Consider the following 27,773-nt stretch of genomic DNA (forward strand, 5'->3'; position numbering starts at 1 on the left):
TTACTTCATACATAATCATATATGTATTATTGTATATAAAGACTTACACTCATGGAAATATCCGGGTTTCCCAGGGACCCTGAATGCATCTCTGGAACATATATTTTAAAAGCCGTAACTTCACTAATATTTGCTCTACCTGAGAAATCCCACTAGTTTCTGTCAATGCGGGAACTTTACGTGCACGTGATGGAATCCATAAAGATGCCCATTTTCTTTTGAAGAAAAGTTAAATTTCTGGATAAATAAATGTTGTTAACCTTTTCTTTTACTTGTGCACATTATTTTTTTATACTTTTAAACCTAATTGATAATGACAAGTTATTTATCTTGTATTTTGCCGTTTCAAGGTAGATTCAAGAAAATATTGAGTACTTTGTGAGTATGCTGAGGTCGGCCCAAGTGTCCTCTTTTTTTTGGGAAATCATAATACGGTCACCCTAGCAAACCACATGTACAATATAGATAGTAATTGCATTTCTTCTGCCTGTTCCCAATTGTCACGTTTGACTACGAGAGACCTCTATAAATGGTTAGTTGGTTGTTTAGACACGACAGCAAAACATGAAATACAATTTAGGAATTTAAAGGGGCTGAGATATAGAGGGAGCATTGCCCCCCCTAGTGGTCAAAGGTTTTCATTACAGTTTTATTTTAATTATTAAAATAATGTACATAATATACAAATAGTTGAATTGCCATGAAACAGTATGTATTACTGTTAGTGTCAAGTCACAGATGTGTATTAGTTTTCAGTGAAATGGTCCCAAACTTTTGAGACTTTAGGTTGGTTCTTCTGTTGTTCAATACTTCTTTACAATGTAAATGGTGAAGCGACACTGCACCCAGCAGTTCATGTATGGTACTACAGCAGAAATGAAACAGAAATATTTTATCATGAATTTACAACATTAAACGACCCTTTGACGCAAATCTTTATAGTCCACATTATTAATTATGTTACTAATCATCTTTGCATTGTTGTATATGTTACACACATTGTGGTTGGTGTGAATCTTGAGACGGTTTAATATTTTAATTATATTTAGTTTTTTGCCTCCCTGGCAAGAATCTCAAACTCCGCCTCTGGTTTTGGGGCCCTGAAGGCGTCCTAGAGGAGGTTCTCTATCTATGGTTCAGAGACCCACCACGCCGTTGACAGACAGCAGCTGGTCCCCTCGCTTCAGACCGCCGTGCCTCTCGGCCACGCCTCCAGGAATGATGCGTGAGATGTAGATGGGGGAGTTCTGCTCCTTGCCTCCCATCACGTTGAATCCCAGGCCTTCCTCCGTCTTAGGGAGCTCCACCACCCGTGGGTGGGAGTGACCTTCGCTGGCTGCAAAGGCCGCGACCGTGGCCTGACGGGGAGAGAGAAACCAGAAAAACAGATCAATAAGTTACACAGCAAAGGTTTTACAGAAAACATCCCAACAAGCTCCAAAATGAGACAACTGTCAATTTCACTTTGATGTTTTCTTTTTTTGATCATTTTTAGCTTCAAACCATTTTAAAAACATATTATTATTGCATCTTCCGTAGGTTTTTTTAAGGGTTAGTTGTCCTCCACTTTTAGTCTCATTTCGGGGTCCAAACCTTGAGAACAGGGGTGTCAAACACATTTTAGTTCAGGGGCCAAACACGGATAAGTTTGACTTCAAGTGGGCCGCAGAGAATGGGAATGGAACGATCTCAATATTAGCGCTACTTAGCACTTTTTCCATGTAAAAATGATGTAAAAGTATGTTGAGCACGTGTCAAAAATCCAGCCCTTTAGACCATCCAATTTGTATGGCAGGAGAAAGTTAAAAAGACAGAAAACACGTAAATTATTGTCTTTTCACCAAATCATTCAGTTGTAAATATCTCAGACCAGAGCACAGCTGATACTGTAACTAGATGATGGATACTCAACGTCACTGGACGGGTCGGGTTCAGACAGATATTTATAACTGGTGGTCGGGTTCGGTCACATAGTGTTGTTTGCACGCAGCGTTCTTCCTTTCCTGCTGCAGCTGCTGTAGCCCTGAATAATGCAGCTGTAACTGTAACAGTGAGACCAGTGATCCACGATGCAGGGAGGATGGAGCAGAGAACAATTATAAAGAAATACATCGTTGAAACATTCGTTTTTCTGCACAATAACATGGATTATTCTTATCTTTCATACATAGATTATGTAAATAGATCTGATGGGTCTCTTGCGTGCACTGCGCACTTTCTCTTGTTACCCGTGAGCTGATCCGATGTTGACATTAACAGTTGTTTATTAATAAAATCAGTGTTTACCACTAAAACAAATAAATATGTCATTTATTCTTTGAGAAAAAAAATGAGGTTTTCACTGTTGTTTCGGACTCGGACGAGAAAATGCGTCCCGATCCGTTCTCTAACTATGACACGGTTATTTATTTACTGGCCGTTCATGTGACTGTTTACTGCAAGACCTGTGCACATGCCTCTGTGGAACCAAACAGTAGTTTAGCCCACTGTGTTTGTCTTCTTACAGTCTAAGACGTCTTCTTCTCATTCTTTTTACTTCCTTTATTCAAGCCGTTGAGAACGTGCATCAGCGTCATTTGACGTCACGTCTGCAGAACTGCACGAGAAATTTGAACAACATGTATCACACAGTGTGTTCAAAGCAATAGATAGAAATATGTGTGTGGACTCATTCTCTTTGATTTAGAGCGTTTCATCATCCATTAGCATTAAAAGACTTCAAATGTATGTTTATTTTTATTTTTTTACAAATCCTGCCTTATGCTCCTTTAAGGACAATCCTGCTGTGTCCTGCTATTTTTTTTAAAAGGTTTGACGCGTATTAATTAATTGTTATTTTACTGCAAACATTTTCAGCATTAGTTTTCTCAGTGGAGGATAAAGAGAGAGAGAAGAAATCAAAACGTGCACAGCTCTGTCAGAAGATCAAGATTCCCAGACACGACTGTCTGACACTTTGAGGTCGTCAACGTTCCCTTCAGGCTGCATCGTCCCTGTTCTCAGATCGGCTTCCTTTCAAACTCTGCCACTGATGATGATGATGATGATGATGATCAGCTTCATCTTCCTCCCTTCTTTTCTCTGCTCTGAAGTGAAACAACAGCTTCTCAGCATGCACTGCAGCTTCGTCCTGGCCTCACGGTGCATCGACCTTCATTATTTTATCTGAGTTTGTGCGAAGAAAGAACGCACACGGGCAGTGACATCACCAACCCAGAGTCACATGACCTGAAACAAAGGCTTCAGACAAGGACTTAATAAATGAGTGAAGAAACTGAGCTGAAAATAAAATAGCAATATCATGAGCAGTGGTTCTCAACTCTTGGGTTAGGACCCAAAAATGGGTCTCGGCTCTGTGTTTAGTGTCGTGAACACGTAGTTGTCATATTTGTGTATTTCTTAGAGTCGTGTGTGTGTTCAAGGTCGATTTTGTTGTCATTAAGATATATTTTTTTCGATTTTTTGTTTTTATGGAGTCATTTTTGTGTATTTTAGTTGCCATTTTGTGTTTTTTTTTTTTTTTTTTAAAGTAATTTTCTATGTTTTTTTGTTTAGTCTATTATCGTCATTTTATTTTTATTTTTTTCTTGGAGTCATTTTGTGTTTTTTCAGCATCCTTCTGTCTCTTGTCATTATACAGTATGTTCTCTTTATATTTGTAGCAATATTTTGTGTATCTTTGGAGTAAGTTTTTACGTATCTATGGAATAATTTTTGTGTGTTTTTTTTGTGTGTATTTGTCATTTTATGAGTTTTTGGAGTCATTGTGTGTGTTTTCAGTGTCCTCATGTCTATTTTTAGCAATATATTTTGTGCATCTTTGGAGTACGTTTTTGCGTGTTTATGGAGTCATTTTTGTTTTGTTTTGTGTCATTTTAAGTGTTTTGGGAGTCATTGTGTGTGTTTCCAGTTTCCTTTTGTTTTTGTTGATGATGCACATATTTTTGGAGATATTTTTGGGCCCTGTAGCTGTACCTTTCTTCTTCTTCTTCTTCTTCTTCTTCTTCTTCTTCTTCTTCTTCTTCTTCTTCTTCTTCTTCTTCTTCTTCTTCTTCTTCTTCTTCTTCTTCTTCTTCTTCTTCTTCAGGTTCCATCCATTCTACCACATCTTTACCATTATTAGCACAGATCAGATTCTCCTCTTCACTAGCTGCGTTTGCATTACCCTTGGAAATACGTAAAAATTTAAATAGCGCAATCAAAACTGGAGATGAAACCACCTGAATTTTGAAAAAAAAAACACTCAAATGTCGCTAAATGTTTTTATGGTTTCATGAGGAGGAATTTCAGACATTTTGAGATTGAAATGTGACGCAAAAACGTGACATACCTGGTCACATGACCACTTCTCTCCAAGAAAACATGGCGCGGTACGTGTAAACAGAAGACCCAAACATTTCTTAGCATTAGACTTTAATAATTTTAGTGCCACATTAAACATGAGAAAACAAAGGAATGCAGAGTTTTTTAAGGAGCTTTGGAGCGTCCGTCCTCCTGTAGCAAAGTCTTGTGGGATGAGATTTAATGAGTTACGAGGATTGAGGATCTTCCCCAAAACAACGTTCAATGGAAACGCATTCAAAGCACAGTTTTTCTTTGTCGATATTTAGAAATATCGCTTTTATTTAGCGTGAATCTGTAATGGAAACCCAGCTACTGATGCAGAGACTCTGAGCAGCTTCTCTTCTCTGCTTTCTCACTGAACAGAAACAGTCTCTTTTTATTGATTCCACAAACTCTAAAATCGGTGCTAATTACTGAGATTCAGCCGTGATTAAAGGTGCGCGTCTCGCTGTGCTAACACTCATTATGCTAATTCCAGTTAATTCCCTCCAAACTTTGTGTTGCGGTGTTCAGTAGTCGTGTTATTTTATGACTCGCATCATTCACACACACTAAAGCTACTTTCCTTCGTTTTCCTGGTGCTGATGAGGCGTGGATTCAGCCGTTCTTACCTTGGCTGTTGCTCGGGCCTGGTACTCTGGACATCCGTTCACTGTGATGGTTTCATGCATGTACTGGTACACCTGCAGGACAATGACAAGAGACAGAAAATAGAAATTCAATCTTTGGAAAATCTCATTTTCAACCTTTATTCACCCTGAGGTGACGGGGGCGTAATGTGTTTCTAGACAGACACGGAGTCATTTTAGCTGAGTCCACACTTTATACACTAAGATACAGAAGGATAGCAAAGATTTCAAAATGTACTGCAACTCATAAGATGACTATAAATGGAAAAATATATAAAATGACTCCAAAATCACAAATAAATCACACAGAATGAGAAAAAAAAAACAAAATTTGGTGCCGAAAATGTACAAATTTATTTAACCACACAAGACAAATACAAATATACAAAAACAAACTGAAAAATATACAAAACAACACAAAAAATACACAAAATAGCAACAAAATCACATAAATATTTGAGAAAAATTACCAAAAGGACAACAAAACTACACAAAATGACAGAAAAATACACTGAATAACCACAAAAACAACTGTAAAAAAAGAAAAAAAAAAAAAAAAAAAAAAATATATATATATATATATATATATATATATATATATATATATATATATATATATGTCAACAAAAACAGACAAAGTGACAGAAAAATACACTGAATAACCACAAAAACAACTGTAAAAAAAAAAAATATATATATATATATATATATATATATATATATATATATGACAACAAAAACAGACAAAGTGACAGAAAATACACTGAGGAACAACAAAAATGACACATAAAGACATACAAATTGGTAATTTTTCTAATGCTCGCTGTGCTAAAAGTTATTAATCTCTGTTCTAAATCAATCCCTAACCTCACACTAAATGCTGACCTTAACCCACTAACACCCATAACCAAACCTCTACTAGTACCCTTAACACTAACCCTTCTGAACTCAACCTGAACCTTTAACCTCTGACCCTGAACTCACCTTGACATCAGATCCAGATCCTCGTACAATAACTGAGACTATTTAAGAGCTGAGCTCACTTTAATAACCACATTTTAAAGATAACATTACAGCCCTGAAGTCTAATATTAGCTTTATTCTTAACTATAATAGATAGAGGGAGTTAATTCTAAGCCTCAGCCTTTGGTTTTAATTTATAAAAGCAGGTAAGAGACACTCAGACACACACACGCAACAAAACAACACCAAAAATACACATGATCACAAAGAAATTACACAAAAACAAATGTGACACAAAAAATATACAAATTTACTCCAACAACAAACAAGACGACTCCAAATATAAAAAGTTCACTGAAAAATACTGAAAACGAAGAATGACACCAAAAAACAAACATTTGACACAATTAATATCCAAATTTACTCCAACAACACACAAGACAACTACAAATATTAAAAAGACAACCAAAAAATACACTAAATTACACCAAAAATACACATAAATGTCTCCAGAAAACACAAAATCACAAAGAATGACAAAAAAATGAATATTTAAAATATTTAATATTTTAAAAATATACAAATTTATTCCAACAACACACAAGATGACTACAATTGTTCAAAAATTAACTGTATATATATATATATATATAAAACGACACCAAAAATATACAAAATGACACACTAAGCGACAACGAAAACACACATTTTTTTTTTCTAAAGACTCTAACGATCTAGGTCTCCTGAAGGAATCGACCCCACAACTTGTCTGCGATGCCTCCTTTCCTTCCATATGTGTGCTTATCTTTGCTGAGCTGCAGCAGCTGCAGCAGCAGCACCTAATGAGGATAGAACAGCGACGGATGCCTTGGGCCATAAATCAGATGCTGGTTGTAACCATGGAACCTGAGAGATGAAATGAATGGAGGGTAAAAATAGGTGTGAGCCTGCTTTGAAGGACTTTAAAACACCTCTGCACACGAACCACAAATTAACAACACCTTTCATCTTAATGTGATGTGAAAGTAAAGCCATCAAGACGGATTAACACAAGTTTTTTAATATATATATGAACCGCATTCATCCACGCTAATGGAAAAACTCCACCGAGCTGGAAAATCAAATATCACACGATACAAGGTGCTTACATAAAAGATAACCCTTTAGTACAGATATGACTTGTTTTTAATAAGTGTAGGTGTACCGGTACATTACTACAGGTTAGATATGAGAAAAGTGCAGCCCTGAGGTCACACTGTCTAAAGTAAATACACAAAATGACTTCAAAAACACAAAATAACAGAAAAGAGGACAAAATAACAACAAAAATCCAAAGAAATGACTCCAAAAACACACAAAATTAAAATTAAAATACAAAAAAGGACTCAAAAGACTCACAAAATGACAGAAAAATACAAAACAGGAAGAAAAAAAAAACACAAGAATGACTTTAAAAACACATAACGACAATAATACACAAAATGACAAAAATGCACAAAACTAAAATAAAAAACAACATACACAAAAAAGACTCTAAAACAACAAAAATGAATAATGAAAAAAGAAAAAAAAACTAAATAAAGACTCCAAAAACACAAAAAATAACATGAAATTTCCAAAGGACAATACAATTACACAAATTTGATCACCTAAATATGAAACGACAATAAAAATACTAAAAAAAAAAACTGTAAAAACAACAAAAATGGATGACATGAAACTAAGCACTAAAACCTCAGATTGAAACACTATTTCACTGTAAACTCTATGTGAGCAAAAACAAAGAGTAGAACTAACGTGACAACAACATTATTAATAACTACAAATTACTAACAAGAGTTTTATTGATCATCTAAAGCTGAACATTTGGTTTATTATTAATTATTAGGAAAGCTTTTGAAATACGCAGCCTGAAAGGCAATTAGAAAACTAAACATATCAAAGCAATACATTCACTAGGTATGAGTTGGGCGTCGTCTCGGTAACAGAAACATAAACCGTCGTTAAACAGAGCATCAAGGAAAGTCAGTGCTGAGAAAATCTGTTATTTCCCCCCTGGAGCTTTTTTTTACTGCGATGCAATAAAAACGTTAAAAACCCAGAGCCAGCAGGAGACGCTGCTGCTGGATCATCAAACCTGGAAAGCACTGGGAACGATGTGTTTACACTCTGGTCTCATATGATCTATCTCCTGGGTTCCCAAAGTGGGGTTTTTACAGTCGTGACCCCATTTTAATGTCACATATTTTTTTAGCAACTCCAGAGACTTTTTCTTTCTTTCTAGAATCAGCTTTTGATCATGTTTGTTGTTGTCAGAATTAGTGCACAAAGTCACAAGATGCATTTTATTTGAACTAGATTTATATTTAGGAAAGAGAAAGCATAGAATACAGTTATTTAAAATTATTGTGGGAGTGGTGTTCAAATTTGAAAAAGAATAATAATTAAAATCTTTAAAAAATACATTTTTCTTTCTTTCAAGGGCCTTTTTATTGAACAATGTATCAATTTACAATAAACATATGTCAAATTTTACATTTTATTTGATTTTACCCCATAAACATTAAACAGAAAATACACTATTAATCAGTATTTTATTATTATTATTATTATTATTATTATTATGTAAATTACTATACATTTCAGGGGACCTCCTTTGAATTCCAGGCGACTCCACATGGGGTCACCCATAGGGGGTACATGGCTTCAGGTTAAATGTCTGAAGAGCTACGGAACTGTGAGAAGTTTGGGAACCACTGATCTGTTGCAAGGTTCTGGAAACAAGCTCATAATATTCACTAAAACAGGTTCTACACGAGGACGTCACCTTCACAGCTCCTTCAATGAGGAAGTGAAACCACCTCAGAGAGATGAGATGGTCAGTGGTTCTCAACATGGTCTCACAATACTCACACCATGACTGCAAAAATATTGAACCACGACTCCATGAAAATACCCGAGTCACTCTGCAGAAATATTCACACCATGACCCTACAAAATTGTACTCAAACCACGAATCTGTAAAGACACTTAAACCATGACTAAGCAACAATACTCTGCTAAAATACTTATACCATGACTGTAAAAGTTTTTAAACAATGACTCAGTGAAATGTGAAAAATACTCACACCATGACTTTGCAAAATTACTTGAACCACGACTCCATGAAAATACCTGAACCACTCTGGAGAAATATTCACACCATGACCCTGCAAAATTATACTTGAACCATGAATCTGTAAAGCTACTTAAACCATGACTAAGCAGCAATACCCACACCATGAGTCTGCACAAAATATTTTTACCATAACTCTGTAAAAATATTTCAACAATGACTCTGCAAAAAGGTGAAAATAATCACACCATGACTCAGCAGAAATGCTCACGTCATGACCCTGCTAAATTCAAACCATGAATTTGTAAAGATATTTAAATCATGACTAAGCTGCAATAGTCGCACCATGACTGCAAAACCTTTTAAACAATAACTGCAAAAATACTTAAGCCATGAGTCTATGAAAATACATGAGCTACTGTACATAAGAAATACGCCATTCAGAGCTGCACCCACAAAGAGAGCAAAATAAATCTAATTAATGAGACTTTAGGGCATTTTATTGTTTGTTGTGGAACAACGTATGATCAGGTCATTGGTGAGAGGTTCAATGACATCGTCTCTTTGAAGCAAAGCCCTCCTCATTATGCAGATCAGCTCCACTCTTTGTCTCAAAATGCAGATTCACATTTGTTTACGATCAGGTTGCAGCAGAGTTTGTGTTTTTTTTTTTACCATTGTGGTGTCTGTCATCACTTTTCCTGATTCTAAAATGTCTTTTAGCCTGACAAAGTGTCATCAAGGACAGCCATTCAGTCAGTGCTTATCAGCCTGTGTGGCAGAGAAAAGGTTTCAGGTGGTGGATCAGATTTTCCATAGATGTGCCTGATTAAAATGTACTCTAACCAGCTAATCAAAGCCTGATGAAACGCTCATGATGTTTCCCATTCCAGGGATTCTTTAAGAACGTTGTCTCCTGCAGTCAAACATCCAGTTTTGCTGCTTTCTGCCTGCAGCGAAATGACGGAGCAAACATGTCTGACAGTTCCATTAAGGTGTAGTCGATGATTTATGATGCACATGAATCTCTAAAATGTTTCTTTTATCTTAGCCTGAGGTGTATTCACAGAAACACAATCAGTCATTTCTCGTTGTTAGCCCGAATATCAAATAGCAGTGAGCCTTAATCCTGATTCCAAATGCCGACAGCAACAACTTGTGTTTGTTTTTAGCTGAAGTTCTGCTAATTATCCTACATGGTGCATTCATGATGATAAATATAAGTTAAGACTTATCCCTTTGTCCTTTTTTGTATTCTTTGGACATATTGGACATAGACTTTTGTCTGATGGACTGACTGACCGACACTTAAGCAAATGGCAAATATTTGGTTAAGTGACGCTACAGGAGAGATATCCCAGATATATTTATCCAGCTTCATAGTACAGGCCATTAATGATTGCTTTGAATGTTTGTGTTAGTGCAAGTGGTGATATCTGGTGATTATTTTCTGACAGGGCTGTAAACTATGCCCACCACATGGTACAAACAGTAAAAATGAAACCACAGCTGTTTCCTGAAGTGTGTTGTTTTGGTTCAGGTTCATGTAAACACTGGGTGATAGCATTAAACCTTTCAACAATAGAGGAAACCATTCAGCAGCTAAATCCATCAATGTGTGGCATTGGAAACTTAGAATTAAGACAGATTAACAATGTACTGTGGGGTTCCTCAGGGCTCTGTTCTTGGACTCTTTCTGTTTAGCTTTTATATGCTTATTTTAGGAAATGTCTACAAAAGGCTTTCGCCTTTAATTGGCCATGTAATGTTGTTACATACATGGAATTTGTCCTCTGCATTTAACCCATCCCTGAGGAGCAGTGGGCAGCCATTTTTGCGGCTGCCTGGGGAGCAGTTCAGGGTTAAGGGACTTGCTCAACATCCCACAGTGATGGCCCAGGTGAGGCTTGAATTGGCAACCCTCCGATTACAAGCCCAGCGTCCTTAACCACTAGGCCACCACTCCCCTATCTATCACTGAACCCAGATGATTGCGGTCCCATAAAGGCTTAGAAAAAGTGAACTTTTTTTTTCCTTCAGCTAATTCATGACAAGATAGAGGTGATTGTCTTTGGTCAGCGAGTACCCTAAGTCTCCATCTTTAAAAGCTAAAGATCAAGATTGAAACCTTGGTGCTTTGATTGACTCAGATCTAACATTCAGCAGTCAGATCAAACCAATTATACAAACAGCCTTCTACCACCTCAAGAACATCTCTAGAGTGAAAGGTTTCATGACCCAGAAAGATCAGGAGAAGCTTGTCCATGTAGACCATGAGCCCAGATCTGGGATATAAGTACCACTTGGGATGAGTTTTTAAATCTATGCTGTAGTTTATGTTTTGTTGTGATAGCCATTGCAGACTGCCAGCTTAATAGAGGTGATGGCAAAACTTCAATAAATTCCTGCAGTAAAAGTCACCTTTATTTCAAGCAATGCAAATACAATAATTGAGCACAATATGTCATTCTGCTCATTTTCACAAGTTGTTCATGTAAAAACAAATAGTCTGTAATGCCAATTACAGTGTTATTAGGCCTACCGTAGACCTGTTCATATTATTATGGCAAGTTACTGTAGATAATCTGTATCAAACTCAGAGTCTGACAGTAGTGGTATTGGCTTTTCCTCGTTGGCCTGGTTCTTGCATGTTTGTAACCTGACCATTTCCATTCACTTCAGGCCACTGTTGAGGCAAGTACAGTGAGGAAGTTGGCATGAGCAAGCGCACATACTTGTTCTCAAGCAAGTAACTGGAGAACAACATCTGGTGCAGATGAGCCAAGCATCCAGTCGACAGCAAGCTTGCATCATTATCTGTTGTTCAGACACAGTCCTCTGGGCTTGGAACAAAGGACTGGCTCTGCAGACTTCTCCTCCAGATTGCAGCTTGGTAGTTGGTACGCAAGGCATGCATGAAGAGGCAGTCCTCGCAAGGACAGAAACTAACTCCCAGTACAAGGCTTAGTTTGGTCATGTCAAGGAACCTAATCCGGTTCTTTGTTCCACGCTTCTGTTACATGATGAGACATGAGATGTTGCTGCACATACCCAGACACTGGACCATGACGTCTGTATCCTCAGCAGTTATGACGACGGACTTGTAGCCAGATTTTGTTTCATAAACAGCATGGAGCAGCAGTTGAGTATCTTCTTCTTCCTGTGAGGACTGAAGCTCTGCAGCCTCTTTCCACTGCTGTTTGGTGACCTTGAAGCAGAGCTGTTCACATGTGACATACAGCACCTTGTCCTTGAGCTTCCCCCTTCTAGTGGCCCCTTCCATTCATCTACCTGGAACTTGATGAGCTTTGTCTTGTTGGAAGGATGCAGAGTAGCTTTCTCCACAACTGGATGCTGTGCCCATGGTTAAATGTTCCTGAAATGGATCCCTGTGTCTGTACCTCTGTTGACTCATTCTGCATCTTTGATGAACATCTCGTCAACACCTTGTAAACATGGATGAATGAATAGTGACATTAGTTATTATGTTAATATTTATGTTTAGCTTTTATTCTTCCATACAAGTGTTAAATCTGACCATAAACAAATCAGTGGCTCTCTGTGGCTTTGTGACAGTTAGACGTGTTCTTTTTACTTGGTCTATTCCTTATATGGAGTGGTTAGCATTAGCACTCATCCCCTGGCAGAGGCTCCAGGGGATGAGCCAAGACATCATTCATCTGTAGCTTTATCCTCTTTACAACAAGGATCATCTGGCCAAATAGGTTCCTGTCAGCCTTTAGAAGTACCTCCTGGGCTGCTTGGCTTCTTTTTGACATCAGAGAAGGTTTGCAGTTTGTTCTTTGTCAGTGTGTCATGGAACTGTGCAGATGATTGCTCTTAAAAGCTTGATATGCCCACTCTCCTACCATGTAGGCGTTGAGAAGGTCTTTGGCCACTTCTGGTGGTGCTGCAGTTACAGTGGTCGCCATCAGCTGAACAAGGGACTGGACATCATCCTTATCTTTTCTGATTCTAGGCAACGGTCAGTCTAGATGGTTGAAGTTGGAGTCAGACAGCTCCAGGTGGTCACACACAGCTTCTACTCCATGGTTGAATGGGTGAACAGAACGGTGTCCGTGTTGACGGCCTGATGTCAGCGTCAACAAAGACTCTGAATGCGTTCGGCATCAATGTCTGATCACTAGCAGTGTGACCCTGAAGTGCTGTATGTTTGAAAACAGGTTTATGTTTTAAAATCTACGAAGGTTTGAACTTTGCGAGAAATGTTAATTCCTGTCTGAGAAAAGTGTATAAAGTGTGTGGTGAGGGTTTTACAATTGTAAAACATGTATAATATTGTAAAAGATAAAGCTGACTACTTCGCGGATTTCGCCTATTGCCGGTTATTTTTAGAATGTAACCCCCGCGATAAACGAGGGACTACTGTACTTATTTTGACCCCAAGAACATTTTAGTACTACTCCTGTTTGGTCACCTCAGGTGGTACAGACATCTGGTCTGGGCCATGGTCTAATACTTTTATCTCCAGCAGACTGAACTATTGTAATGGTTTTCTCACAGGAATCCAGCTATAGCTGGTTCAGAACGCTACAGCTTCGGTCTGAACCAGAACAAAAAGGTCAGAGCACATTAGTCTAGTCAGCCTCAGAATAGACTTTAAAGTTATTGTGCTGATGTATAAATCTGTGAATGGGTTTGTTGCAGAATTCATCAGTAAGATGTTACTCCGGTATGAACCCAGCCTGTGTTCTTTTTGTCTTTCGTCTGTCCGCTTTTCTGTTGCTGCATGTGTTGTCAGTCCATTCGTCTGTGCTTTTGTGTGTTACTGCATTTGTCATTGTGTCGTTTCTTCTATCACTCTGTTATTTAATCTTTTGCTATATCTGTCCTTCATTGGTCCTTTCACTTGCTGCTTTTTTTTCTGTCATTTGACCTTTTGACTTTCTGGTCGTCTGTCTTTTTGTCCTTTGCCGTATCCATCCTTTCACCTGGCCTTACATCTGTTGTCACGTCTGCTGCCGTGTTCTTGCACAGCCTTAATTCCTTGCGTCTGCCTTAGTATCTGCATCAGGCACCAAGTACATATGTCCCTTTGGGTTGTGATATGATTGTTCATGTCAGTGCAGATGTTTGAGTGTATTTAATTAATTTTGGAGATTTTCGGGGGTTCTTCAACCATAAAGTCAGTCTTCAACAGTTTGTGAGCTTCAAACCTTAAAACACTCTCTCATTAGAGACTTTAAAATGATTATCTGTCAAATCAGTTCACCTCCTGGAATACTTGGCTCTGAGCTCACAGCTCTTTGTTCCTCCCTCATACCTGCAGTGTGTGCGTGGGTGTAACCAGGAAGTGCTGAGCGCTGACACACACTATAAAGTAACTCTGCACTCAGACTGGTTTCAGGGAGTGACAGTGACAGACTGTTGAATTGGAGCAGCAAGGAGCTGAGCTACAGACAGGAACCATGTCCTGTTCCATCTGTCTGGAACTCTTGAAGGAGCCGGTGACCATTCCTTGTGGACACAGCTACTGCAGGACGTGTATCAGCCAGCACTGGGATGCAGAGCGTAAGAAGAATACCTATTGTTGTCCTCAGTGCAGAAAAAGGTTAAAAAAGAGACCTGCCCTGAATAAAAACATCATGTTAGCTGATTTAGTGGAGGAGCTGAAGCAGAACAGACTTCAAGATAATCCTGACGATCAAATATTGGCTACAGCTGAAGACGTGGCCTGTGCTGTTTGCACTGGGAGGAAACTGAGAGCCTTCAAATCCTGTTTGAACTGTGTGGCCTCTTATTGTGAAAAACACCTTCAGCCTCATCATGAATCTGCTGCATTAAAGAGACACACAGTGGTGGATCCCTTCAAGAATCTCCAGGAGATGATCTGCTGTCGTCATGATGAGGTGATGAAGCTGTTCTGCCACACTGATCAGCAGTTTATCTGTATTATCTGCTCCATAGAGGAACATAAAGGCCACAACATAGTCTCAGCTGCAGCAGAAAGGACTGAAAGGCAGAGAGGGCTGCAGGAGAGTCGAGCTGACATCCACAAGAACATCCAGGACAGACAGAAAAATGTGCAGCTGCTTAAAGAGCAGGAGAAGACCATCAACCTCTCTGCTGATCAGACAGTGGAGCACAGTGAGCAGATGTTCACTGAGCTGATCCGTCTCCTCCATCGAAGAACCTCTGAGCTGGAGAAGGAGGTCCGATCCAAGCAGCAGACTGAAGTGAGTGCAGTCCGAGCGCTTCAGGAGAAGCTGGAGCAGGAGATCAGTGAGCTGAAGAAAAGAGACGCTGAGCTGCAGCAGCTCTCCCACACTGAGGATCACATCCAGTTTGTCCTCAGCTACAGCTCCCTGTCAGCGCTCAGTGTGTCCACACACTCCTCCATCATCCACAGAGGTCCTGGAAGCTGCTTTGAGGAGGTGACAGAAGTTATGTCAGTGCTCAGAGAACATCTCGACAATGTCCTGTCAGAGCTCAGAAAACATCTCCACAAAGTCCTGATAGAGGACTGGACCAAAGTCCCTCACACTGTGGAGAGAGTGGATGTTTTACCATCAGAGCCGACGACCAGAGCTGGATTCACAGGAAATCACTCTGGATCCAAACACAGCTCACAGATGGCTCCGACTATCAGAAAGTAACAGAAAAGTAACAAGAACGGAAGAAGATCAACCTCATCCTGATCATCCAGACAGATTCACTGAATGGTCTCAGGTCCTGAGCAGAGAGAGTCTGACTGGTCGTTGTTACTGGGAGGTGGAGGTGGGAGGGGAGGAGTTGGTGTATCGTTTGCATACAAGAGTATCAGCAGAGCAGGGAGAGTGAGGGAATGTGGATTTGGATTAAATAACAAATCATGGATGTTATTCTGTTCTCCAAACAGTTACACATTTTATCACAACAACATCAAGTCTCCAGTGTCAGGTCCTCAGTCCTCCAGAATAGGAGTGTACGTGGATCACACAGCAGGTATTCTGTCCTTCTACAGCGTCTCTGAAACAATGACTCTCCTCCACAGAGTCAACACCACCTTCACTGAGCCTCTACACGCTGGAGTTTGTATTATTTATATTGGAGGTAGTGCTAAACTCTGCAAACTAACAGAAATGCTTTAATATAAACATACTAAGAGATGCTTTGACTGGGGTTTGTGAGGGAAACCTGTTTGTCTGCTTTGTACGATCATTTAGTAAATCTCTTTCATTCTCATCAAATCTGGTTTTTAGGCGTCACCTGTAAAAAAATATTCCTCTGTTTATTCATCGGCTTCTGTTTTTGTCACCAAAAGATCCAGCTGTAATCAATAAGGGCCTATACTACTAAGCCGGATAAATGTGCACGCCATGAGAGAGAAATGAACAAGTGAGTTATCTAAGTCTAAAGTCTAAGCTTTCCATAGTGTTACACACTTATGAATGAAATAATATTTGAAGAAGTTATGGCCGTTTGAATGTTGGCAATCTCAAAACTACGTAAGGAAGAAAACAGCTCTTGCAGATCCAAAACATCACCTCCAGAGCAACAGGCTGGTCAGGGGCAGTAATTGTTATCAATAGTTCTTTTAGTCGTTTATATGTGTTTCACATCCACTATTAATATTTTTGCTTTCAGTTTACGGTTGAATCAAAGCACAACGTTCATTCAGAAATATGGTTTCATTTTTAGGATGCAAACTCTGCTTGTATCACTTTTATCGGATGAGTTGACATGTTCTCTTTTTGTTTGACATTATCAATTTCCTTATATTAAATTGTTTAGACCTAGACAGAAGTCATTTCAACTTTTACTTTTTACGCCTAATTTTTGGGAGAAGATCAAAAAGTTTTAAAACATCTGATTTCGACCAAATCTCGTCGTCAAAACAAGTACGTAAGCAACGAGACGTGAGATATGCCAACCCCAGGGATGCTCAGTTTATCACTAAAGACAGAAGAAATATGAATAAATAAAGTTTGCCTTCTCTCCTAATACTTATACTTATCATATAAAACAATTACATGTTTAGACTTCTAATTAAAACAATGTTACATAGGCCTATAAACAACTTTATTTCTGCCTGGCTCAGATAAAATGTGTGTATATCTTTATCTCTTCCTCCTTGATGGGAGACAGACCAAATGTTTTGACTCTGACAATCAGAATCTCTTGCGTAGCACGGTTTAGAACATAGCGCACATCCTAGGTGGTGGCCGAAGAGAAGAAACCATGCCAAGGAGAAGGAGGGACAAGATAACGACTGCTGGATAAAATGCTGAGGAGGACTACGATCAAGGCCTGGAGGTGACGGACCCTGGGCCTGTGGTTCAGACAATAGTCTTTGTCCAATTAGAGAGGGTCTTCTCTCCAGACCACAGCAGTACTAGATGAATGCCTTGTTTTTCTATTGACATGATATTCTTGTTGATTCCTATTCTGTTGGTTTAAAGTCTGTTATTAAACGATTGATTGATTCAAGGAAAGCTAAACCTCTGACTCTGTCTCTCTGATCAATCTCAAGTTTGAACAACTAGCAGTGTAACTTCATCTTGGTAGTACGGTATTTGAAACAGCTGACTGTATTTTATTCATTTATTTAATGTTTTTTTTTTCTTTTTACCAGAGTCATTGAGATCAAGATACGTTGTACAAGACAGATCTGGCAATAATAAACATTTACAATTAGCCGATACCAAACAGAATAGACAGCAAACAGAATAAACCGAAATGACTGTAACAGAGACAGCTCCAACAATCAGAATAATAATTAGATAATAAGGACTTAAACTCTACACAGGGAATGGGTGACTCAAGTTTGAGAGCAGATTGTATTTCATTCCATTTGAATGGTGCATAGTAACGTAAGTCGGTTCTACCAACGTTTGTGCGTGTGAATAGAAAGTCTAAAATTAGATAGTTGCCAGATTGTGTGGTGAAGTAGTTTGGTTTTTGTGACAGAAGAAAAGTGAGGTAATTTGGATGTTTATTAAGAAGTGCTTTGTAGATGAATAACATAAGGTGAATATTTCTTCTGGGATGTAGGGAGGACATATCAACTCCTTGATACAACAAGCAGTGATGCAGTGCACTAGGATAGACGGGGGTATACCTGTCAAGTATCCTGTTTTGGCCGGAAAACTCACGTATTTTACCCCCCTTTCCCGCCATCTTCCCGTCTTAGTATTATCCCGTATTATAATGTAGTATTAATGAAAAGATAAATAAATAAAATTAAAAACATTCCTTTACCTCTCTAAACTGAAAGTTGTCACTAGCCTCGTGAGAACTGCCACCTGAAATGGCCTTGGTGGCAGTTCTCACGAGATTAGTGCAGACAGAAAAAACAAACCCAGAAACAACTAAGAAGAGAGATGGATGGATGTTAGAAGACTTTACGGCAAAAAAACAAAACAAAACAAAGAAGTTGTGTCAATACCTTGTAAAAGAGAGTTTACCTTCCTAAAGAACAGCAGGATGGGACACGATTACTAACTGAGATTTTAGCGTCTACCACAGGGGAAGGAACGACATAGGTCAACATTAAAAATCAGCCAAGCACAAGCGTCACAAATATACACTCCTTTCAAAAAGTGTTAAAGGATGATAAATTAAAAGAAAATATGTAATGAAAATAAAATGTAAATAGCGAACTCAAAAGCAAGCTACGTGAAATTAACAGTAAATATGCAGTGTGTTGACTTGTATATGAACTGTAAGTATATTAAATAAACAAATGTGCTTCAAATACTCATTTATGTTTTAATTTAGGCTGTAGTATAATTTAGGAATTAGGGCTGGGCAATATATCAAGATTCAAGATATATAAGTTTTGTATTTTGGCGATATAGAAAACTACAATGTGTTTTCGGAGTCGCTGCTTTTACTTCTCAGAACAACATGAAAAGCACAGCTAGATGGATTAATGACTGTATCCTAACCAAGACCTTCCTCATAACAAGCCACACTACAGAATTCACTCACACATGCTGTCTCTTGGAGGAGAAAAAGCCAAAAGTGGCACCTTCCCAAGGGATTAATAAAGTATCTAATCAAATCTAAATGTAATGGTATTTAGTAAGAGGTTGACAAGTGGGTACTTTAGATGTATTGTACACCTGTCTTAAAATATAAGGGATACTGGAGCTTGTTTGGGGTGGTGGGACGGCTCATATTTTCAAATCCAAAACTTGACAGGTGCCTAACTGTTGCAAGTGTTTGATTTGGTATAAATATCAAAGTTTGATTTTTCATTTTATTTCTGTTGAATGTGAGTTTTGAACTTTAAAGTGTTATCAAGCCAGATGCAAAGGTATTTGTAAGAATATGTGAAAGTAATGTGTGTGTCATAATTACAGGGTAGACGAAAAGACCATGTATTTGATTTTTTCTTAATTAAAGATTAATCTATACCTTTGGAGAGATAATTGTAGAGAAATTGAAAGCAGTCTTTAGATGAGTCAGGGCTTGAGCTGGAATAAAATGCAATCATGGGCAAAACATTTGACATTGAATTATTGGTTGAGAAGAATGATAAAAAGCAATGGTCCAAGGATAGACCCCTGCGGCATCCCGTTTTTTTTTATCATAAGTGGAGTTGATTGAGTACCACAAACAGCAACAGTCTGAGTTCTGTAAATAAAATAATTGCATTAACCCATATATATTCTTTCTCTCCTGTCAGCTGTCAGATCAGATCCACGCAGCAATGCGTGACGAGAACGACCCACCCATTGTTGGGCGTTGTTCTATTACGAGAATGAATTCCAGAACTTAGCATGATAACAGGAAATCCAGCTTCTTGGTACAGGAAACCACATGTTGTTGTTGTTGCTGTTTTGCTCTCAGAGCGTCACCTGAACATGCCTGAGCAAAGATGAAATCTCAAGGCGAGTCAGCTGATCTAACCAGTTCTAACGCTCTTTAGATTTGTCCTGAATAACTTCAGATCAAAGCCGTTGTCTCGAAACATGTGGGTGACTCACCTCTCTGATGGCCGTGCAGAACTCGCTCTGAAGGACTTTCTTCAGGGACTGCAGCTTGTGGCCGGGAACATCCCCGGACTCCTGCAGCTTCTCCAGCAGCTCGATCGCTCTGGCAACATCTGGAGAAGCGAAGGGAACAGTTTAAATCCCTGGATTGTTCACATGTCTCCCAGTGGGTCATTGTGGGTTTAAATGGGTCCCATACAGAAACCATACACAGTCACAAAAAAAAAAAAAAAAAAAAAGAGTATAAATACTTTCTTACAAAGATGTGAATCAACAATCAATAAACAAACCATTACTTAGGTACAACTTCTGTAAAAAGAAGTCATGTTAGCACTTTAACTTTTACTGAAATGAAGGAAGTGCGTACTTCTGCTTCCTCTGTCAAAAAGGAAAAATAAGAACAATTGAAGAGTTTAAAGCAGAGGTTCTCTACACGTGGGTTTGGTATGTAGGGCCCTATAAAATCCACGTTAATGGAATCGCGGACGGAATCACGGAATCGACCAATGAAAACGATTAAACGCAGAAATGGACAGAATCGGCATTGAAACGCCATCATCATGAGGCAAAGAACGTTTTTTTATGGGGTAATGTTTCCAGGGACCCCTCATTAGGTGCATCCTGGCTGCATCAAACAATGTCTAAACCACCACAAACACCATCTAAATGACCAAAAAACTACACAAATCATCACTGACTCCTAAATCCAGAGCCACCAGTGCCCGCTTAACTTTACTGTGTCTGTGAAACTCCATTCGTTTCTCATGTAGTGCTGCATCACTTCATGAAAACATGAGTCAGCTTCATCAGTTTCACCTGCTCAGTGTGTTTAAACAACATCTCATCAGAGCTACAGATGTTCTGTGGATAAAGTTGTTCTGTTGTTGTGGACAAGAACACCAATGCCAGTGATTGTAGAGTCTGAAACATTGTAGATTATTGATAACTTCTGACACTGTCAAATATTCTGACCCCTAGTGGTGAAATAACTGTTGCATCCTTTTAGTTTTGTTTAATCATTACGGTCTGGAATGATGTCATCAGGATAATTTAAATTAGATTAATTTAAATTAAGTTGATCAAAACTTAATCAATAAACCTGATCAGATTCAGTAAACCATTGATCCCTGAGAGGAAATCAGGTGACATTAATGCTGCTCTCTTTTAATTGTATATTACTTTATTTTTGACACATATTTTTGTTTTATTATGGGTTTTTTATTTTTTAGTATTTATTTAGTTTCCTCACAGGAGTTAAAATCTAATATTTTCTGAAAAAAATTATTAATATTTCTAAGAAAACTGAATTTTAAAAATTTAAAGTGGAAAACATGGAATTTGGGAGAAAATAAAACCTAATTTGGAAAAATTAAATATTTTTTTTAGGATCCTAGGTATGGTGTGGGTGGCAGCTTTGTTTTCAGTGGGTCGTGAACATACTTTTGTTTAGAGATGAAACTTTTTATTTCTTGTTGTCGCTTTATGGTTTGTTGTTGTTGAGCATGTTTCCTTTTGTGTATTTTTGTGCTCATTTAATGTGTTATGTCCATGTTTTGTCTAGTTTGGGGGTATTTTTGTGTGTTTTTATCCTTGTTTTGTGTGTTTTTGAAGTAATTTTGTGGGTTTTGGTTGCTTTGCATATTTTTTTTCTTTTGTTGGTTTTGTGTGTTTTTTAGAAGTCTGTTTTTTATTTGTCTTTATTTGTAATTTTTTGTATTTTTGTAGTCATTTTGTGTTTCTCTTGTTTTCCATGTTTTAGTTTTTACCATATATTCTTTATCTTTCTTGTAAATTTGTGTGTTTTTTTATTTAAATTTTTTTTATTACATGTACTTTTGTTGTGGATTTTCATTTTATGGGTTTTTGAAGTCTGTTTGGTATTTGTAGTTTTTTGGTTGTTTTGTGTTTTTTTCTTTTCTTTACTTTTGTTGTTTTTAGAGTCATTTTGTGTTCCCGAGATGAAATAGTTATTTTCTGTGAGGTTGCACTATAAAATTCTGTTTTATTTCTTCCTTAAAAAGCTCCAACTTAGAAGCTGTTCTTTGTTTTGAGTCTCAACTTGGTTGTAAAAGTCCTTTTTGGGGCCCTGGAGCCGCACTAGTTAAGAGCAGGCTGAAGAAAAGCTATCGAAAGGATGGTGAGACGTGTGTGAATTTGTTCTCAAAGCTCAAAACAACTGCTGAGAATGAAAACAAGTTTCCACATTTATATCTGCACCACAGTGTTGAATTTGGGGGAATATGAATATGGCTTTTACAGCCACGATAAAAGCAGCGTGGGACTCAGACTGCTGTGAATATCCGACCTGGCTGTAAATAGGAAACAGTAAACACAAACCGCTTCACCTCTGACTAACACACGGACATTATTAACATTCCACACAGAAATCCAATGCTTGTTTCCATTTCGAGCACCGTGCACTGAAGCGTGGTGGATTATATTGATCCTCTTGGAAACGCAGATTCATTTTGAGAGAAAAGGTTCATTGAAAGCAGACAAGAGATGTCAAGCTCTGCTCTACAAGGACTTTAGACAAAAATAACCAGAATAAACCTCTGCTAATATATTTGCTGTGTTGGGTTAAAATATTAGGCAATATATGATACGAATAAAAAGACGTTTGGTATCTTAATTTACCATGAAAATAAAATAAAAATAAAAAAATAAATTAAACAATAACAAAATAAAACTTTGTATTAGTGCTGGAACTTGCGTTAATTGCATCAATTGCGATTAATTAATTACAGAAAAATAAAAGTAAGTTTTTTGCACTCTAAACAGTGCAGAACGTTTCTCATTGCACAAGTTCCCGGTACACCCATAATAATGATGCACAGACCACAATACAAGAAACAGGAGAACCAGAGGAGAGTCATTGCGGTGATTTCTGGACGTTAATTGTAGTTTAAATAAAAACACTGGATGGAAAACTAAAGCCCAGTTGTGTGAAAATTGTGCAAGAAAGAGGAGCTCTGCTAGCCTCAGCTAGTACCGCAGTGCTAAGCATGCAGCAGCTAGCACCTCAATGCTAAACACGTAGCAGCTAGCACCTCAATGCTAAACATGTAGCAGATGGCACCTCAATGCTAAACACGTAGCAGCTCGGACCTCAATGCTAAACATTCATCAGCTTCATCAGATGCTCTGTTTATTTAATGATATCTACAGATATTTTAACTATTTTACACTGTTCAGTTTACACTTCTCTGGAATGTTCTGGGCTAAGTGATGCTTTTTAAATTTTAAAGGGGACATATCATGCTAAATCCACTTTTTTAGCCCTTGAATGCATTTTGTTGTATATTTAGAGTGCTTAGAAGTACAGAAAAAATCAAATTAGTCTCTTCAGGTGCTCCGTAGAATAACAAAGCTATCAGGCCTAGGGAGGATCCTGTTCCCGTTGATAAGCCAACAGGTGCGAGTCCTCCCTGGAATACTCTGGGAGCTAAGCCTAAGAAAAAGTCATATCCACTTCAAAGGCTAACGGGCCGAGCAAAGCGCCCTGATATCAATAATGAGACGGACTGGCCTGCACTGGCTTCGCAGACTGCAGCCTCAACATCAACTCCCTTGTCTGCCCAGGCACAAAAGTGGACATCTGCTAAAGGCAGGAGTATCACCAAGTCACAAACCCAGTTTCATGTAGAACTGGGTAATCGATTCGCCCCACTGCTGAATGACCTAGGATCTGGCTCTAATGAGGTCAACACACAACCTTCTGGAACTGCGAAGACTGAAAGTGCTTCAGGAAAACAAAAGCGACATGGTAGGCCAAAGCAACAACCTCACACACTGATAGTGGGAGACGTTTCTGTTAAAGATGCTCAGAAGATGTTTAGCAGCAACGTGAAAGTGATCTGCTTACCTAATGACACAGTATCAGACCTGGCTGACAAAATCTTGCATATCGTTGCAGATTACCCACATTTGAAAAATGTTGTGATTCATTTTGGGTTAAATGATTTAGCCAAGGAGGAGTCTGAGGTGTTAAAGCTGGATTTCACCCATCTGCTAAAAACTGTGAGCTGTATACAGCCTAAAGTGTTCATCAGTGGCCCGATACCTCCAGTCCGCAAAGGAGATCTGAAATTCTCAAGGATTTACTCTTTGAATAAATTTCTGTCTTCGGCTTGTGCTGCCCTTTCACTAAATTTTATAGAAAATTTTCCTATTTTTTGGGAACGTCGTCATCTTTTTAGAGCAGATGGACTGTGTCTAAACAAGGCTGGAGTAAAACTCTTCACATCCAACTTGTTTTACTTCACCAGTCACACTGCTATCAGTTCTGATAAAGACAGAGGACAACATGTACCATCGGAGAACAAAACAACAAGGAAAGAACATGGAGTCAATGAGCTTCCAGCAAGAAATAAAAATCGCCAAAATGAAGAGGTCAACCCAACCCCCGCATCTCAGGACCCACCTGCTTCACCCCAAAATTCACCTACTTCCACCTCATCCAGCTTCTCTCCTACCCCTGCCTTCTTGGATTTAACTGCCCAGATGAACGAGCTGGTTCTGGCTGGCACAAGACTAACACCCCACCCTTTACCCCACCATGGTCAATCTGCACCACCCATCCCTCCTCGAAGATACCAGGCTCAGGATCACTCTTCTCCTCAGGCCAGCTGTGTTCAACTTAGAGCGACACAGGCCTGATGTGTGCTGGGTCCAGACTGCAATAGCTCTATTTTTAGGAACAACCAGAAAAAGTCAGGGCCCTATGGAGTTAATGCAGCTTCTTTAATTCCTGTGGTGACAGGTAACACAGGTAAAATTGTGAAATTAAAGAAAAGCAAAAGCTTTATAGAGATAAAAATTTGACTCCTATAACATGTCATCCAAAAAGTCCACCAGTGTCTCCAGTAAAGTCTTTAAAATTAGCTCTTCTTAATGTTAGATCTCTTGTTAACAAGTCACTAATAATTAATGATTTTATTTTGACACATCACTTGGACTTTTTATTTCTTAATGAAACATGGTTGAATGATGGTATCAGTAATACTATTCTCAATGAAAGTGCGCCACAAGACTTTATTTATTTAAATAAGTGTCGTACTTGCAGGAAAGGTGGTGGAGTTGCTGCCATTTTTAAATCAATATTTCAGTGCAAAGAAATAACATTTGGTGATTTTATCTCCTTTGAATATATGTCATTCTTACTGAAGGGTGATTCAAGAGTTCTGTTTTTAGTCATTTATAGACCCCCAAAATATTCTGGAGAATTCATGGATGAGTTCGCTGAACTGCTGTCAGTTGTATGCACTGAATACAACTTTTTAATAATAACAGGTGACTTAAATATTCATGTAGACAATAACATGGACAATACTTCCAAAGAACTGTATGCTTTAATGGATACTTTTGGTCTTACACAACATGTGACTGGTCCGACACACACTCAAGGTCACACTTTGGATCTGGTTATCTCTAAAGGTGTTGATATCTCTGCTGTTGATGTAAGAGACTTAGCTCTATCTGATCATTTCTGTGTCTTTTTTGACCTAGAGACTGTAACATCTGTTCCCCCTAGTTATGTGTGTTTAAAGAAAAGGTACATAAATGAGAACACAAGTGCACAGTTTATGGAAGCCATAGCAATGACACCAACATTGAGTGCTGAGACAGTTGATGATCTTCTGGATGAGTATAATAGAAACGTCTGTAATGTCATAGATGTGGTGGCTCCAATCAAAACTAAGAGAAAACCAAACACACAGAAAACACCTTGGAGGAGGACTGAGATAATGCAGAATTTGAAATCTGACTGTAGAAGAGCTGAGCGTAAATGGAGATCAACAAAACTCCAAATTCATCTAGAACTATACAAAATAAGTCTGCGAAAATTCAATGATGGCTTGTTCAAAGCAAGGCAGCAATACTTTTCTGAAATTATTGCCAAAAATGTCAACAACTCTCGCACGTTGTTTTCTGTAATTGAAAAGCTCACAACCCCCCCAGATCAGATAGCCCCTGAATTACTGTCAGCTGGAAAATGCAATGAATTTGCTGTATATTTCAATGAAAAAATACAATCAATAAGGTCAAACATCAGAACAAACCAGCAAAATCACAAAAAGCTTGAACAGCTTCAACCACTGAGGGATGAGTCAATTACAATGTTAGAGTTTATTACAGTGAACCCAAAAACAATAGAGGAAACTGTTCAGCAGCTGAATCCATCAACGTGTTGCCTTGACACAATACCCTCAAACTCTTTAAAACTGTTGTAAAGTCAATTGTCACTGATCTGTGTCAGATAATTAACTGCTCATTCCAATCAGGCACCGTACCAAAATCCCTGAAAGTAGCTGCTGTGAAACCGCTGTTAAAAAAGAGAACACTGGATGCCTCTATACTGGCTAACTATAGACCAATCAGCAACCTTCCATTCATGGCCAAGATCATTGAGAAGGTGGTCTTCAACCAACTGAGTCAATTCTTAACATTCAACAAAATATTTGATAAATTTCAGTCAGGTTTTCGTTCTCATCACAGCACTGAAACTGCTCTTATCAAAGTGATCAATGACATAAGGTTGAACACTGATTCAGGAAAAGTATCTGTTCTCATTCTGTTGGATCTAAGTGCTGCATTTGACACTGTAGATCATACAATTTTGTTGCACAGATTGCAAACATGGGTCGGACTAAATGGAAAAGTAATGCAATGGTTTAAGTCATACTTGGAGGAGCGAAGCTATTTTGTAAGCATTGGAAACTTTGAATCTGACAGATTACCAATGTCCTGTGGGGTTCCTCAGGGATCTGTTCTTGGACCCCTTCTGTTTAACCTTTACATGCTTCCTTTAGGACAAATTTTACAGAACTGTAAGGTTGATTATCAGAGCTATGCAGATGACACACAACTATATCTATCACTGAACCCAGATGACCATGGTCCCATTGAGGTGTTGTGTGACTGTTTAGAAAAAGTAAACTGCTGGATGAGTGAAAACTTCCTTCAACTAAACCATGACAAGACGGAGGTGATTGTCTTTGGTAACAAGGAAAAGAGGACTGCTGTCAGCAATTATCTTGAGTCTCGATCTTTAAAAGCTAAAGACCAAGTCAAAAACCTTGGTGTTCTGATTGACTCAGATCTTACATTCAGCAGTCAGATCAAATCTATCACAAAAACAGCCTTCTACCACCTAAAGAACATCTCCAGAGTGAAAGGTTTAATGGCTCAGAAAGATCAGGAGAAACTGGTCCATGCTTTTATCACCAGCAGACTGGACTATTGTAATGGTCTTCTGACAGGAATCCCCCAAAAGAGCATCAAACAGCTACAGCTGGTTCAGAACGCTGCAGCTCGGGTCTTAACCAGAACAAAGAGGTCAGAGCACATTACTCCAGTTTTAAAGTCTTTACACTGGCTCCCAGTCAGCCTCAGAATAGACTTTAAGGTTCTGCTGCTGGTGTATAAATCTGTGAATGGGTTTGGTCCAGAATACATCAGTGACATGTTGGTCAGGTATGAACCCAGCAGGTCTCTCAGATCTATGGACACAGGTCAGATAGTGGAGACAAGAGCTCACAGTAAACATGGTGATGCTGCTTTTAGTTGTTATGCTGCAAAGAAGTGGAACAAACTGCCAGCGGAGCTGAAGTCAGCATCCAATGTGAACATTTTTAAATCAAAGTTAAAGGCACTTTTTTTCTCTACTGCATATGATTGAGAGAGAGATTTTTTGTCATGTTGTTGATGTAATGATGATTTTACTGATGATTTTAATTGATTTTACTGATGATTTTAATTGTTCTTATTGATTTAAATGTT

General features: G+C 38.4%; 1 protein-coding gene and 1 pseudogene across 1 annotated transcript in view; one reads left to right on the forward strand and one right to left on the reverse strand.

Annotated features, from left to right (window-relative positions):
• lin7a (lin-7 homolog A (C. elegans)) overlaps nt 1-27,773 on the reverse strand; it is a 49,709-nt gene that overhangs the window by 5,451 nt on the left and 16,485 nt on the right. The window contains exons 2-4 of the mRNA XM_028451247.1: nt 19,986-20,104; nt 4,956-5,027; nt 1,149-1,358 (exon numbers count right to left, since the gene is read on the reverse strand). Of these exons, the coding sequence (XP_028307048.1) occupies nt 1,149-1,358; nt 4,956-5,027; nt 19,986-20,104 (401 nt within the window). The remainder of the gene's footprint in view (nt 1-1,148; nt 1,359-4,955; nt 5,028-19,985; nt 20,105-27,773) is intronic.
• LOC114465910 (tripartite motif-containing protein 16-like) lies at nt 14,275-17,283 on the forward strand (annotated as a pseudogene).

The sequence above is a fragment of the Gouania willdenowi genome, chromosome 6 (assembly GCF_900634775.1).
Source record: "Gouania willdenowi chromosome 6, fGouWil2.1, whole genome shotgun sequence".
NCBI classification, from domain to species: Eukaryota; Metazoa; Chordata; class Actinopteri; order Blenniiformes; family Gobiesocidae; genus Gouania; species Gouania willdenowi.